The 13148-nt window shown below is 46.4% G+C and overlaps 1 protein-coding gene across 2 annotated transcripts in view; it reads left to right on the plus strand.

Annotated features, from left to right (window-relative positions):
- Positions 1-3327: 3327 nt before the first annotated feature.
- RNF220 (ring finger protein 220) overlaps positions 3328-13148 on the plus strand; it is a 213065-nt gene continuing 203244 nt past the window's right edge. For both annotated transcript variants that reach the window (XM_045799722.2, XM_045799723.2), the window contains exon 1: positions 3328-3952. In XM_045799722.2, coding sequence (XP_045655678.1) covers positions 3328-3952 — 625 coding nt within the window. The remainder of the gene's footprint in view (positions 3953-13148) is intronic.

Below are 13148 nucleotides of genomic sequence, written 5' to 3' on the forward strand. Positions count from 1 at the left end.
GCAGCTTTTCTTTGTGGCAGTCATTTGCAAGTGGGTTTGGCTCCCAACAGCAGCAGCCGCAGCAGCGCCGCTTCCTTCTACGCCGATCCCAGCGCGGGTCAGGAAGCCCAGACCCTGGACAGGGATGGTCAGAGGCTGGGGTGGGAGATTGCCCACTCTCGGAGACTTTCTTTCAGGCTTTCGGTTTTTCAATGAGAAAGTGGCTAGTTCGCGCCAGAGAGCGCGGAGCGCTGCGCTTCAGCCTGGCTTCAGACATTTTCACGTTCCAAACGCCAGTTTCTTCGTTTCATTTGTCTTGGTTCTGGCATGTTTAACCACGCAATTAGTAATCTCACTAATTATTCAGTTAGCTGGCGTTTTGTAATCACTTTAAACCAGGGTCGGGTGTGTGATTTAACAAACTCCCACACATACAGACCTGAACCAAACCCATCACGTCAAGGATTTGAAAATTTTAAAACTCAATATTTGTTGGTCCCTCCGTCCAACCTCACTGCCTGCCAGACAATTTATTTAGCTTCGTGGATTGATCCCTCCTCCTTGTTTAGTTAATTCAACAAAGACTTTTTGCAATCTGTTTGGAGTTTGTCTGATGCCGTGGAAAAGTAGCTGATGATTTATTTGGTTGCTTTTCGATTTCTGTCTTCAGCCCTTCTTTCTCCTCCTTTCAGCGGGGATGTCAGCTGTTATTACTTCCTATTGATCCCTTTGCAAAGTGAGAAGTGAACTAAAATTAATGTCAATTCCACTGCTCGGATCAATAGCTGGAGTTATTTTAATCTGGATTTGCACGAAGTGCTAAATTAAAAAAAATCAGCATAGAGGCAGAAAAGTAACAGTTACTTACTTTCCCTTTGCCTGGTTCTTTACAGTCACCCAAATGCTCCATCAAGCTGATTATCTTACAATCCATATTTTTTTAATTAAGAGGGTCAGTTAGTTTTCTTATTTTGGGTTCTGTGTTTAAACCCATGACATTTTGACATTGGGAGTGTATTAACTATAGATTTTCATAATGACTGTGGTCTGCTGAAGCCTCATCTATACAAGTTGTTAATGTGAGGAGGGGGTAAGAAAGAAAAGGAAAAAGAAAAAAAACACACTCTCCCTTCCCCCACAGAGACCAACGCCCACACAGTGGAGTAAAAGAGATGTGGCCTGGAAAAATATTGTTGATTTATTTTCAGTATAATGAAGTTTCAAATGAATAACCAGGTTTGAATGATTCACCGTGTTCTGTTGGAGTGTCCGGTGCTGTCGCCAGATTACTAATTTATGAAACTCATTTAACATAATGAGGTGATCCAGGAAGTAAAAATAGAAAGTGAATTCTCTAGGCAATTGGTTATTTGGGGGGAAAACATTCCACCCTTCACCCCCTACCCCCAGTGTATTATGTTTGTCCTTTTCTCCTGCTTGCCTCATGTAATATTGCTTGTTGAGAGACAAGTAGTTAGTTATTTCTGTTGTGAAGAGCTGCTTAGAACCCTTGGACCAGCCCTGGACCCACTTTTAGAGCGTCCATGTTGTGTGACCATTAATCTGACTTGAAAACAGCCAAGAACAGGATTCCCAGACCAGACTTGTCAGGCTAACTGGCTGTCCTTGGCAGCTCATTCCCTGCACTGCTATAACTTGACAGGAAAGTTATTTAAAATTTGGAAGAGAGAAAAATCCGTTAATGTGAGATACATAATCTGGTAATTTAGCAATGATGTCTATAAGGAGAGATGCCAAATGAGGAAGCAGTCTGATGGTGTGCACTCATCTTCCCAATTAATAACAGTCATTGACACGTCTGCTACAGGATGAGAGAAGGAAATACTCTCTTTGCACTGCATTAAGCCAAGGGATTCATCTACAGTGTAACTGAGGCTTCTTTAGTTGAGGGAATACCAAAGATACTCCATTATCTAGGTGTTGTGTGTTTTTTTTTAAGGGAGGGGTTAAATTCTTTCTTGAGCTATGACTCTTGATTTAAAGGTTATAATTTGTAGCAGATGGTGATTTTTGGTTACACTTTAAGTTTCATTAAGTTTCTATCTAGTGTATATTTTTCAAGCTAATAAATTCTAGTATTCATCTTATGTTATCCTGACTTTTGATATACAGCCCTTCTCCCACTTCCCCAACCCCTCACTCAAAATAAATTTTGAAATGGAATCAGTGGCTATGGAAATGTACACCTAAATTTAAAAGGGAAATTGAAGGAAGTCTCTTCGAACTCCTGTTTGTTCCAGGGGCCTTTATCAGACATCAACTCTGACTGGGCCAATAAGCAGAGCAAAATAAGTCAGAAATTTTGTTAACATTTTGCTCCAAATGTTAATGGCAAATTCAAGGCTGTTTACAAATCTACTTAAGAGCGAGTGCATTAGTAACTAAAATTACCGATCCGTTCTTTGCTGCCCCTAGAAGACAGCCAGCTTCTAGAGAACATATGCCAAAGGCACCCATTATGGTGTTAAATATTGTCGGAGACGCCAGGCATTTTACTGATGAAGGTTTTGTTCCTTCTCAGAAAAGAGAGAACCTGTATGATCAGAGAGGGGTGTGCATCAAAAATAATATTGCTGTTGTCTCTTCACATAGCCCTTCTTTCTAACAGTCTTAGATGATACATGAAGATGTGCGTTGATGTATGTGCCAATGTGTGTGATTTATCCCCACGTACAATTCGTACTGACTAGCACGTATAGACGGTCTAGATGTGCTTGATTTAGGAATTTTTCAGCACCAGGGCGTTGTCAGGGGAGATGAAGAGAGGATGTGTTGGGGGGGGGGGTCATACAGGTAGAACCTCCGTTTGAACATCAGGCCTGCCGTGAGCGGTGTGTGCGGGTGAAAACCCTTTAAAATATAGACCCCACCTAATCTGCTGGGCGACTTGGCCTTCCAAAGCTCATTTGCTCGGGGAATATTGTATTTGGAGGTTTTATGATTTTTTTTCCTTTGCTGGGCTCAGGCGCATTTCACCCGGAACGTGTAGGGACCAAAGTCAGCTACGCGTACATCACAGTAAGTTGTCTATTGATTTTCCTGAATGAAAATGGTCTGATGCTGCTGCCCACTGGCTCCTAAAGCCCGTAGTGTCTCTTGCCCGAGCATCTGTAAGCCAGAAGGATGGTGTTTCGATCAGTTGGGGTTTCCCTTTTTTTTCTCCCCCTGACCTTCCTCCCCCCTCTTTTTTTCTCTTTGCTGTTTCCACAGGTCTTAGAAGGGGATGATTCCCCAGTAATATTCCCTTCCCTGATCCAAGGTGCCACTCGGCCTCCCTCCCAGGGAAGACTGCTTCTTGTGTGACATCAGCCATAGAAAGAGACTCCGATGGACTTACACCGGGCAGCCTTCAAGATGGAGAACTCATCCTACCTCCCCAACCCGCTGGCATCCCCAGCACTGATGGTCCTGGCGTCCACGGCTGAGGCCAGCCGCGATGCTTCCATCCCTTGTCAGCAGCCACGACCCTTTGGTGTACCTGTCTCAGTAGACAAGGACGTGCATATTCCATTCACCAACGGTTCCTACACCTTTGCCTCTATGTACCATCGGCAAGGTGGGGTGCCAGGCACTTTTGCCAATCGTGATTTTCCCCCTTCTTTACTGCACCTCCACCCTCAGTTTGCTCCCCCAAATCTAGATTGCACCCCAATCAGTATGCTGAATCATAGTGGAGTGGGGGCTTTCCGTCCCTTCGCTTCCACTGAGGACCGGGAGAGTTATCAGTCAGCCTTTACACCGGCCAAGCGACTTAAGAACTGCCATGACACAGAGTCTCCCCACTTGCGCTTCTCAGATGCAGATGGCAAGGAATATGACTTTGGGACACAGCTGCCATCTAGCTCCCCTGGTTCACTTAAGGTGGACGATACTGGGAAGAAGATTTTTGCTGTCTCTGGCCTCATTTCGGATCGGGAAGCCTCTTCTAGCCCAGAGGATCGGAATGACAGATGTAAGTACTTTGGTGCGAGCCTTCCCTACCCCCAGCAAGCCATGCCTCACAGTAGCGTTCAACAGGTCGGTGGCAGTTTTCATGCTCCTAGGAATGGGGAGGGCCAACTACTATCCACTCAATGGCTGCGGAGTGCTAACATTTCCTTGTCTCTTGTCGATGAGCATTGACAGTTCTGGGAGGGCTGTTTTTCTGAAGGTAGCCAGAGGCAACTTGGCCTCCACGCTGTCTCTCCCCAGGGCATGATTGGCTTATTCTCTGGGGACTCCGGAGTGAAGAGGGGTGCCATATATATACTGGAGTGAATGTCATTTTATTAGAAAGCGTAGGTTCCTGGGAGATTTGGGGGGCCTGAAGAAGCTCGTCCATCCCTCCTCTCTTTGCTGTCCTCATTATATTTCTCGGATCTTGGCATTATTTTTTTGCTTTTCCATTGTATCACATTCAGTGGACTCCACGTGATTTTATTTTCCCAACTCTCAGCCCTTGTCCACATCAGGCTATTTTTCAGAGAAGGACAATGGTGTCGTCAATCACCATAAAGCATTTCAAACAGCTGTGTTTTCCTTGCGATCGCAAGGCTAGAAAGCCGACTTCTCTTGGGATTTAACAGGTTTGCTGGATGCTTATCCTGGGGCTCACTTTTAGGCCTAGACACGGTTGACCTGTGTGACTGCTCCATATTTGATGTTCACAACTATTATTAATTTCTGCTTATGGAACAGCTTTCTCGTGTTCTCCCAGTGCCTCGTTGAGTTTTGGCGACCCTCGCTAATAGTTGGAACTAAACCTTTATTTGGAACTTGTAGACCGGGAGTGCTGAACCCTGCAATCTTCTCCTCTAACAGAATCAGAAAATAATTGTGTTCTGAGGCTTTTGGGCTGTGGGTAGGCAGAGCAGTGTTCTTCAAGCCTGGTGAGAATTTATGAACTGAGGCTGTTTTTCCACCCAACCCTTTGTTCTAAGATTTGCTTCATTTTATTTTCTTAACAAAACTACATCTGAGGTTTGCTTTCCCCCTTCTCTATTTTTTGTGCTCCTGTCCTCTCTCTAGCCACCAACATGAATACCATTTTTTTTTCTCTTCTCTTTATGATGCCGAAGAGAGTAATAGAGACATTGCAGCTCTCCCCTGTCGGCGCTGCTTCCTCAGGCTGTCTCCTTGAATTAGGCACTGTGTTAACTTTCCTGCGCTAAAAGGCATCTGCCTAAACCCAGCGTACCTTTTCAATAAAAGTCATCATAAAATCAACCTGCCTTGTAAATCCATCGCTCTTTGGTTTTGAAATATGTTGCAAGTGTGTCTTTTATGTCAGCGTCTGTAAGCCTGAGAGCTCCCCACTTCAGGGAGAAGCTGCTGTATGCCAGCACGAGCGCCCGTGCGTTCTCTCACTTCGCTTGGGCTCCTCTTCCACCGTCTCCCCTGCTGGCCAGCTGACATATGCGTTACCATCTTGCTTTTGGAGTATCCCTGCTGAACAGGCTGGCGTGCTGTTGGTCTGTTGTGTTTTACTTTGGTGCAGTTTTTATTTGTCAGTGTACAAGGGATCAAGACGAGCTGTAGTCTGACCTCTGGCTAAAGCCGGCCTGGGTGAGGGTGTGACGGATTCTGCCCCTTTTTGCTCCAAATACAAGTTGAAGATGAAATCCTCTCAAACCTACTATGCTGCACAAAGTAACATCTGGAGATCAAGACTCCTTTCTTCTCTCCCAACAGATCCGGCTGGTCTCCATTTTTCTCTCTTTAGCCCAAACCTGTGTCAGACCCCCAGAGCAGGAGGAAGCTTGTTAGTCAAGTCAGAACTCATAGATGTGGCTATCCATTCCCCCTCCGAGTGTCAAAGCTGTAACTCCTGTGTTTGCCTGGTTTGCGTTGTGTGGTGGTGCCGTCCCCCATGGACATGGATCCCTCACACAGGAATACGCCTGGGTGGAGAAAAATTAAATGAGTCTATCTCCCAAAGTGAAATGGAATTCTGACCTTGAAATTAATGAGATTCTGATCAGAAGGGTGGGGAAACTTCCTTATTTCAAATTGTAGTGTTACAGAAATTGGAACCCTTTTCCCTTTTATTTGCTTAAAATATTCTTTCTTTAGAGAGTACTTCGTCTTCTCTTTTTTCTCTTATACAGACATAAAACCTATAGGCGTGTCTATGAGTGTAGGATGTTTGCATACCCACATTATTATCTGGAGTTGCACTTGTGACTAATCTTTAACAAAAAACAAAGGTGCAAAGTGAAGAGGAGCTTCTCAGCCTGTGGTAGCTCTGGATCTGGGCTCCTTCCTCCTTTTCTCTCCTTAGGTGGCAGAGCAGCCTTCACAGGGTTGTACTGGGTAGCGTTCGTGCTTTTGATTTTGAGTTTTTGGAAGGCGGGAGAAAGATTTTTCTGTAGGGTTGGAGAGGCACTGTGACAAAGTCTGCAGCAGCTTTCTTGGCTCCTGTCGTATGCCGACGTGTGTCGGAATATTTATGGTCTGTTTTATGTAAATACATATTTAAGGGCCGTTAGAAGGCCTGATTATTCCCACTAGATGCCTTTCAGGTCCTCCCTACAGAACCGTTTTGAAATAAGTAATATTTCTCAGATAATCGAGTGACAGTGTACAAGACTGCTTCCAAAGGGAGAGCTTAAGGGGCAGATGGGGCAGTGAGGGGGATGGGGAGGCGAGAAGAGAGAGGATAGAAAGTGTTCAAAAGAGCAAAGTAATAGGATGCAGTGGCTTTTGGTCAGATTGCCAAAATTAACCATGTATATTCTAGTTTTTTTATTCTTAAAATTTAGAGTTAATTTCTGATGTGGTTGACTTATTTTTCAGTTCTCTTCATATAAATAAATTTTTCTCACAAAATGTGGAAAAAAATGTTTTGATTAAATACAACAGTAAAACTCCTAAATAGGCACTTAGCTTTAGGGGTTTTTTCCAGGGGTGGGGGCTGAGTATGGGTGTGTGTGTGTGTGTCCTTTACTTAGAGTAGAAGTTTTATGACTGAGTTTTAGGTCAATCAAAAATCAGTTTTACAATGGAAACACTGACAGTTTTTACTGTCGCAGTCACCCCCTGCTCACACACTGCATCCATATGCAGATATGTCCACATGTGAGAGCATTTGAAAGAGGGGCCTGCAGACGTGGTGTAATGCACACGTGTTCTTTCCTTAAATCTGGGTGCTGATAGGCAGGATTTCTTTTGTGATTAAATATGCTTTTTTGTAGACCAAAATGTAGCTATTTGGGTAAAGGACTGTCTCTCCTAGTAGATGATTTCCAGTTTGCTTGCCTGTTCATCCACCTGGCATCACAGGTGATTCGTGAGGTAGGTGTGGGGTTCTATGGAAAAAAGAGGCTTTACTCAACAGGACTGACTTATTTGCCCTGGAGAAAGGGAGAAGTGTTTTGTGAGAAGCCGTTCATGGAGGGTGCGTAATTCCCCAGGAAGGCAACTGAGGTAACTCCTGTTTATTGTCACTCCCTGAACCAGTCTCCAAGGCTTCTTGTCCAGGGAAATGATGCTAAAATTTATGGACCAATTACGAATACTCCACGTGTGTCTTACATATGACGTGTCTACAGATATGTTTCCCAGGGCTTTTAAAATAAACATTTCCTCATTAAGGAAACTTTACAACAAAAGGGAAGATAAGTATTGTCTGCTGCCTTGTACTAGAATCTATACATTTATTACCCCCATAGCGCCCTGGCTCTTATCACGTGCATTTCCTTGTTCTCTGTTGGCCACTCCTGTGCCCAGATTCCTGCTTGGGTGACACAGGTTTTTGGTTTTGGTTTTTTGGTTTTTTGGTTTTTTCTGGGCCAGCCTGCCAGTCATTCCACTCAGTCAGCCCAAACAGGAGTTGGCTAGTATGCATGCTCATCAGAGGGCTGAGAGGAACCAGAACTGTCCCAGTTGGAGCAATGACTGGCCCTGCCTTCTGATTCACCTCAGGGACAGGCACTGGGCATTGACCCTACAGTGACCCTGTTTCCTTGGCCCTTGCCTGTGTCAGGCAGATTCACTGGTAGGCAGGAAACCCGGTGGCTCACAGCAGTTCCTGGATATTCTGCTTTGCTGTCATCTTTGTTGTGTTTGAAAAGTCATTCTTGGTTCCCAAAAGCCCTGAGTAGGAGATGGTATTTTGTACTTGGAGAATGTGTCTTTATGAAGGCATGTATCATCGAAGACCCTGTGTCCTAACAATCAGATCAGCTGAGCCCACATAGGCCCAAGGGCAGCCTGGAATGAGGAGTCCGAGCTACATCATGGAGGTGGTGTTAAGAGGGATACTTCCCAAGGGCTCTGGGACTGGAGTGGCCAGGGACCCTAACCTGGGCTTTTAGGAGAACTGCTCTTAGCAGGGAATGTTTGGGACAGTTGTCAGGTCACCAGCCTCAACTTCTGGATTATTGTAGCTGGAGCAGATGACCACTGTGAAAGGGCCAGCAGATCACCAGAGGAGATGGGTCAGATGGTTCCCTCCGCACTCACTGCCCAGACCTAGCCCAATTGTCGCTCAGCTGCTCCCCGATTTCTCCCAGAGCCCCTTTTCTCCTCCCTCTGGGGGTGGAGGGCAAGAACTCCTGTGATGTGGGGTTGTTTCTGGTTGTTCACTCCCAGCACAGTCATGGAGACTCCTTTTCATGCTGCTGGGTTTAATTGTCTTGTTGGGATAAAGAAATGTTTGCACAGCTAAAGTGGGGCCGGGCTGGACGGGAGCAGTCCCTGATGGCTGCAAAGCCATCTGGCCTGGCTTGGCTTGGCTCAGCGCGCCGCTCGCCCGCCGCCCGCCCGCCAGCCCGGCGGCTGGGCTCGCTCCCGCTCCCGCTCCCGCTCTCTTCCCCTGTCCTCGCTCCACGCCGCGCCGCTCTGGTCGGCGGCTGCCTCCTCGCGCGGCCGGAATGCCTAATCGCCATGGTGAGAAAACGGACACCGCAGCCGTCCTCCCTCTTCGCCTCGCGCCCTCCCTCCCATCAATTGTCATGCAGAAGTGATCCGGGCTGCCGTTTCCTTGCGGCCGCCCGCCAGCCCCTCGCCGCTCCCGGCAGAAGGGTGGCTGGTAATTGATCGTTTGGGGGAGGGGGCGCGGAGAGGCGCGAGGCCCGGCCAGGGGGAGGAAGGACCGCAGAGCGGGCACCGTTGACTCACTTGGAAAGGACCCCCCAGCCTCCGCCACCGATATGGCTTTCAAGTGGTCTCAGAAATGTTGGTGACCTCGCCGTCGCTCGGCCGGACTCGGAGGCTGCGGGAGAACTCCGGGTGCTGCCCCAGGGCCGGGCGAGCCCCGCACCGCTGCCGCCGCCGCCGCCGCCACCTGCGGCGAAGACCAGCGGGCCGGCCCGCTCCCCCACCCCCGCCCCGCCCTCCACGTCCCGCGCCCCCAGGTCGCACTAGGACCGAGCCCTCGGTCGGTTTCCTGTCCTGTCGTCTGAGCCGCAGAGGGAGTGTGGGGACGGGGTGAGGGGACAGGGAGCGAGTGTGACCGGGGAGGGGGGCACGCCCACGCGGGGATCGGGGCGATGGGGAAAGGGCGGGAGGTGCAGGTGGGCGGGTGGCGGTGTGAGGAGGCTAGGGGAGCCCGCGCGGGCGTGGGACAGCCAGCGCGCGGGGAGGGGGCGGGGGGTGAGGGGCGGGAGTGGGGGAGGGCGCGGGGGCGCGTCGGGGAGGACGGACTTGTGTCCACGCGCGTCTGGAGCTAGCATTTCCCTCGGCACCCGAGGACTTTGAGGTTTCTCCTGTAGATTCGAAATGTTTTTCCCGTCTTGCTTTTCAAATTTGTGAAACGTTCCGGGGAATGTTTCCCAAGTCCTGGGGTTCGTGAATCCGCAGGATGGCTGGTATTCGGGCGAGGCGAGTCTCGGTCGCCTCTGACGGTCTGAGGCTCTCAGCCAGCACAGCGGGGCTTGTTAAAGTCCGGGCAATTTCTGGAACTCTTCCCACGGGAAGTTTTCCGGGGCTGCCTTCCGGTCAGCGGCCCCAGGTTGATTATTTGGTGGCCCTTTTTTGTTTGAAAACAAAAAACACACATTGTATCCTAATAACAAAAGTTGCTCTCCCTCCCCATCCCCTTTCCTCATTAGGCAGAAGAGGAAACTGAAAAAATAGAATTATATTTTTATATTAGTTTTTCTTATTTTTAACCCTTGTTAACTACATCCATCTGGTTAATAAATATTAGCACACATTGAAATGTATTCTTTGTAAATACTCGGCGTTTGGAGTGACAATACATTTAATAGAGTTATATTTTCATAATGGTTTTTCATATTTTTAAGTCTTATTAACCACATCCATCTGGTCAATAAATATCAGCGTACATGTTGGAATGTACTCTTTATAAATACTTGGGATTTGGCGTGATGATACATTTTAAGTGTAAAATCCACACAATTGTAACACCAAAATTACAGTAATCTTTGGATTTGAATATTCTCTTCCAGCAGTTTAACAGCATTTCCCAGTGCCATTTTCCCCCTAAAGACAGATGAACTGCAGACTTGAAGATAACTTATTGCTGTATAGCAGCTAAAATGCCTTCACGTTTTAAAAAATACCATTTAAGTTGTGGTGTTTGTGGCTGAACAGAACCTGCAAGTGTGTGCTGTGAGTGGGAATTTGTAAATACCTCTCTTCTTGGGCAAGGAGAATATTCTGCAAAAGAACTTTCACCTACTTAGTCTCTCTCTTACGCCTTTTCCAGGAAAAGATCCTGATTTGGGACTATGGGGGTAGGCCTGGAGAAATGATAGGCTGTGGTAGATGCTAAGTGAACAGGAGGAATTCATTCCCTTCCATTTTTACCAACTGGATTAGGTTTTTCTATAATCTTAACCACAGTTTAGTTTTAGTGCTAAAAAAATTTGAGGGGGGGGATGGTGCCAATCACATCAAAGGGTTCGGGTAAATGTTAGTTGAGTATTGAATAAATTAATGGTTTTGATTATAATCTAATTTTTCCTCCCAAGTTTTCATCAGTTTGCCACTCCTCAGCATTGCACTGGATAATAATATCTATTAGACTCTGCTATCCCAAAGGTGTAGAGGTTGGAGGAAAGAAAAGAATTTATTTATGCCTTGAGGTTTAAGAATGACAAAAGTAGGTAGCGAGTTTTTCAAGAGATATGTGAAATTGTTTTTCTCAAATATAGACTTACTATGTTGATTATTTGGGGGTACCAAAAGAATTTTCAAGCCTTAAAAAATAACTTAAAATTTGCTTTTCTCACCTAACACTCTAGAAACCTAAGATCAGAGGCTATCCCCTTCCCAAATGTCTTCTCACAGCATTACATCCCCTATATTGGAGGCCACAAATGCTGATCTGCTTTTGATGTGTATTTAAAAAAAAAAAAAGTTCCTACCCAGGTCCTGGTGAAGCTGGAAACAGACAAGTGATGTGGGGGTTTTGTAGACACATATAACCATCTGGCAATTCAGACATTTGACCGTCAATTTTCTCTGTGGAATGTGTTCTGATTGAAGATGACCTAGAGGAAATGAAAGCTGTGTTTTTTGGGGGAAGACATGGTGCTGCCTCCAGTACATTCTGTTCAGCAGGCATGGAGCTTTAGGAAAGTCGAGAGCTGTATGTGTGAAGAAGGAACCTTTTGGTACAGTCTCATGAGAAATCAAGCCCAGTAAGCCTGAGTGTGACTCACCAGATGAGGGTTGTCTTTTTCCACTGAAATTCATTTGCAGGCTGAGACTTATGGCTTTGCATCCGTCTTAGAGCAGCAGACAGCGAGAAAGCTGTAGGGAGGGGGCAAGGGCCAGCCCTGGAGAGACCTTTGCTTTATTTTCAGGTATATGATTCCCATTTAGGTGCCAGCTAATCCTATAGTGTTCTCATTTGGCCTTGCTTTTTGGGGTGTGATTTATACCTAGTCAGAGTGGCCTAGCAGAGTAAATACCTGTGAGAGGAACAAATGTTGCGTTTGCCCCTTTGAGCCTCAACTTGAAGATGTTTCCGATCAAAGGTGGGAAAACAATATAATGTAGTAGTTGTAAGTTCAGCCTCTGGAGTAAGATCCTGTCCCTTCAGCTTACTTACTCTGTGACCCTAGGCAAATTACTTGACCTCTCTGGGCCTCGGTATTCTCACCTGTAAAATGGGAATTATACAACCTTAAAGGGCTGTTGTGAAGGACTGAATGAAATTAAGTACACAGATAATGCTTAGAATAGTTCCTCACACATACCAAGTGTTCAATACATAATGACTTTTTTCGAGGATAATCTGGTGGTATAATCTTCATTGTTAGAAGCACTGATGTAACCAAACACAGGGTCATTAACAACTAGTATGTATGTAGGATCCTTTCACACACTCATGCCTTATGACAACGTGGAAAAAGGGAGAGAGAGTCTCAGAGCCCTTTTCTGTGGATAGCCAGCTGCTTCACCTCCCTTCATTATTACCCATCCGCCAGGATTAGCCCTGGTGGCCCTCTGACCTCTTTCTCCCTTCATTTTATTTAGAAGCAAGGCAATATTCAAGTTAAAGAAACCAAGTCTGAGTCAGGAAGGGACTTGACCAGGGTTAGTTAAGTATCTAGGCAGTGGCCCAGGTCAGAGAATCCAGATCTCATCATATTTTCTTATTCTGGAACTTTGTATTTATCAGATATCACTTGAAATAAATGGACCATTAGAATTTGTTTGTGGTAGAGATTTGAGCTATATGTAATCAGGTTTTCTGGAATGGTATTTGACTAGCATTAGAATTCAAAGTCCTAGAGTTTCTAATATGTCCCTAGATTTTAAGTTACACAGGCACTTTTACCCTCTTGCCTGTGTGAGAGAAATCTGTGAACCTCCCCCCATCTGTGTATGTCACAGTCCCACAGCATGATGGATTGTCTCTGCTTGGGGGAGGCTTAGGACGGGGCTTGAAGGGGCCTTGTAGGTCAGGAGAGAAATACAGCAGCAGGACTGAGCTGGGGGAGCTGCTGGGGAGGGATTAGCAGGGGAAGGGGAGGGCAGGGTTGGGCGGGGATAGGCCTCTTCCATGGTGTCTGTGTGCATTTTTCTAGGAGTAAAAGAAGGCTGTCCATTACCCTGAGTGCACAAATAAACTCAGTGTTTTCTTTTTTGCAGAAGGAAAGCCCCATGGGGCTTGGGAATATCAGAGAATGATTCTGCACGTCAGTGGGAGAGGTGGGGAGTAGGGGGATGGGAGTGGGCAAAACTGACCTTCT

Source organism: Ursus americanus, chromosome 12, assembly GCF_024610735.1.
Source record: "Ursus americanus isolate L20-20 chromosome 12, mUrsAme1.1.p, whole genome shotgun sequence".
Taxonomy (NCBI): Eukaryota; Metazoa; Chordata; class Mammalia; order Carnivora; family Ursidae; genus Ursus; species Ursus americanus.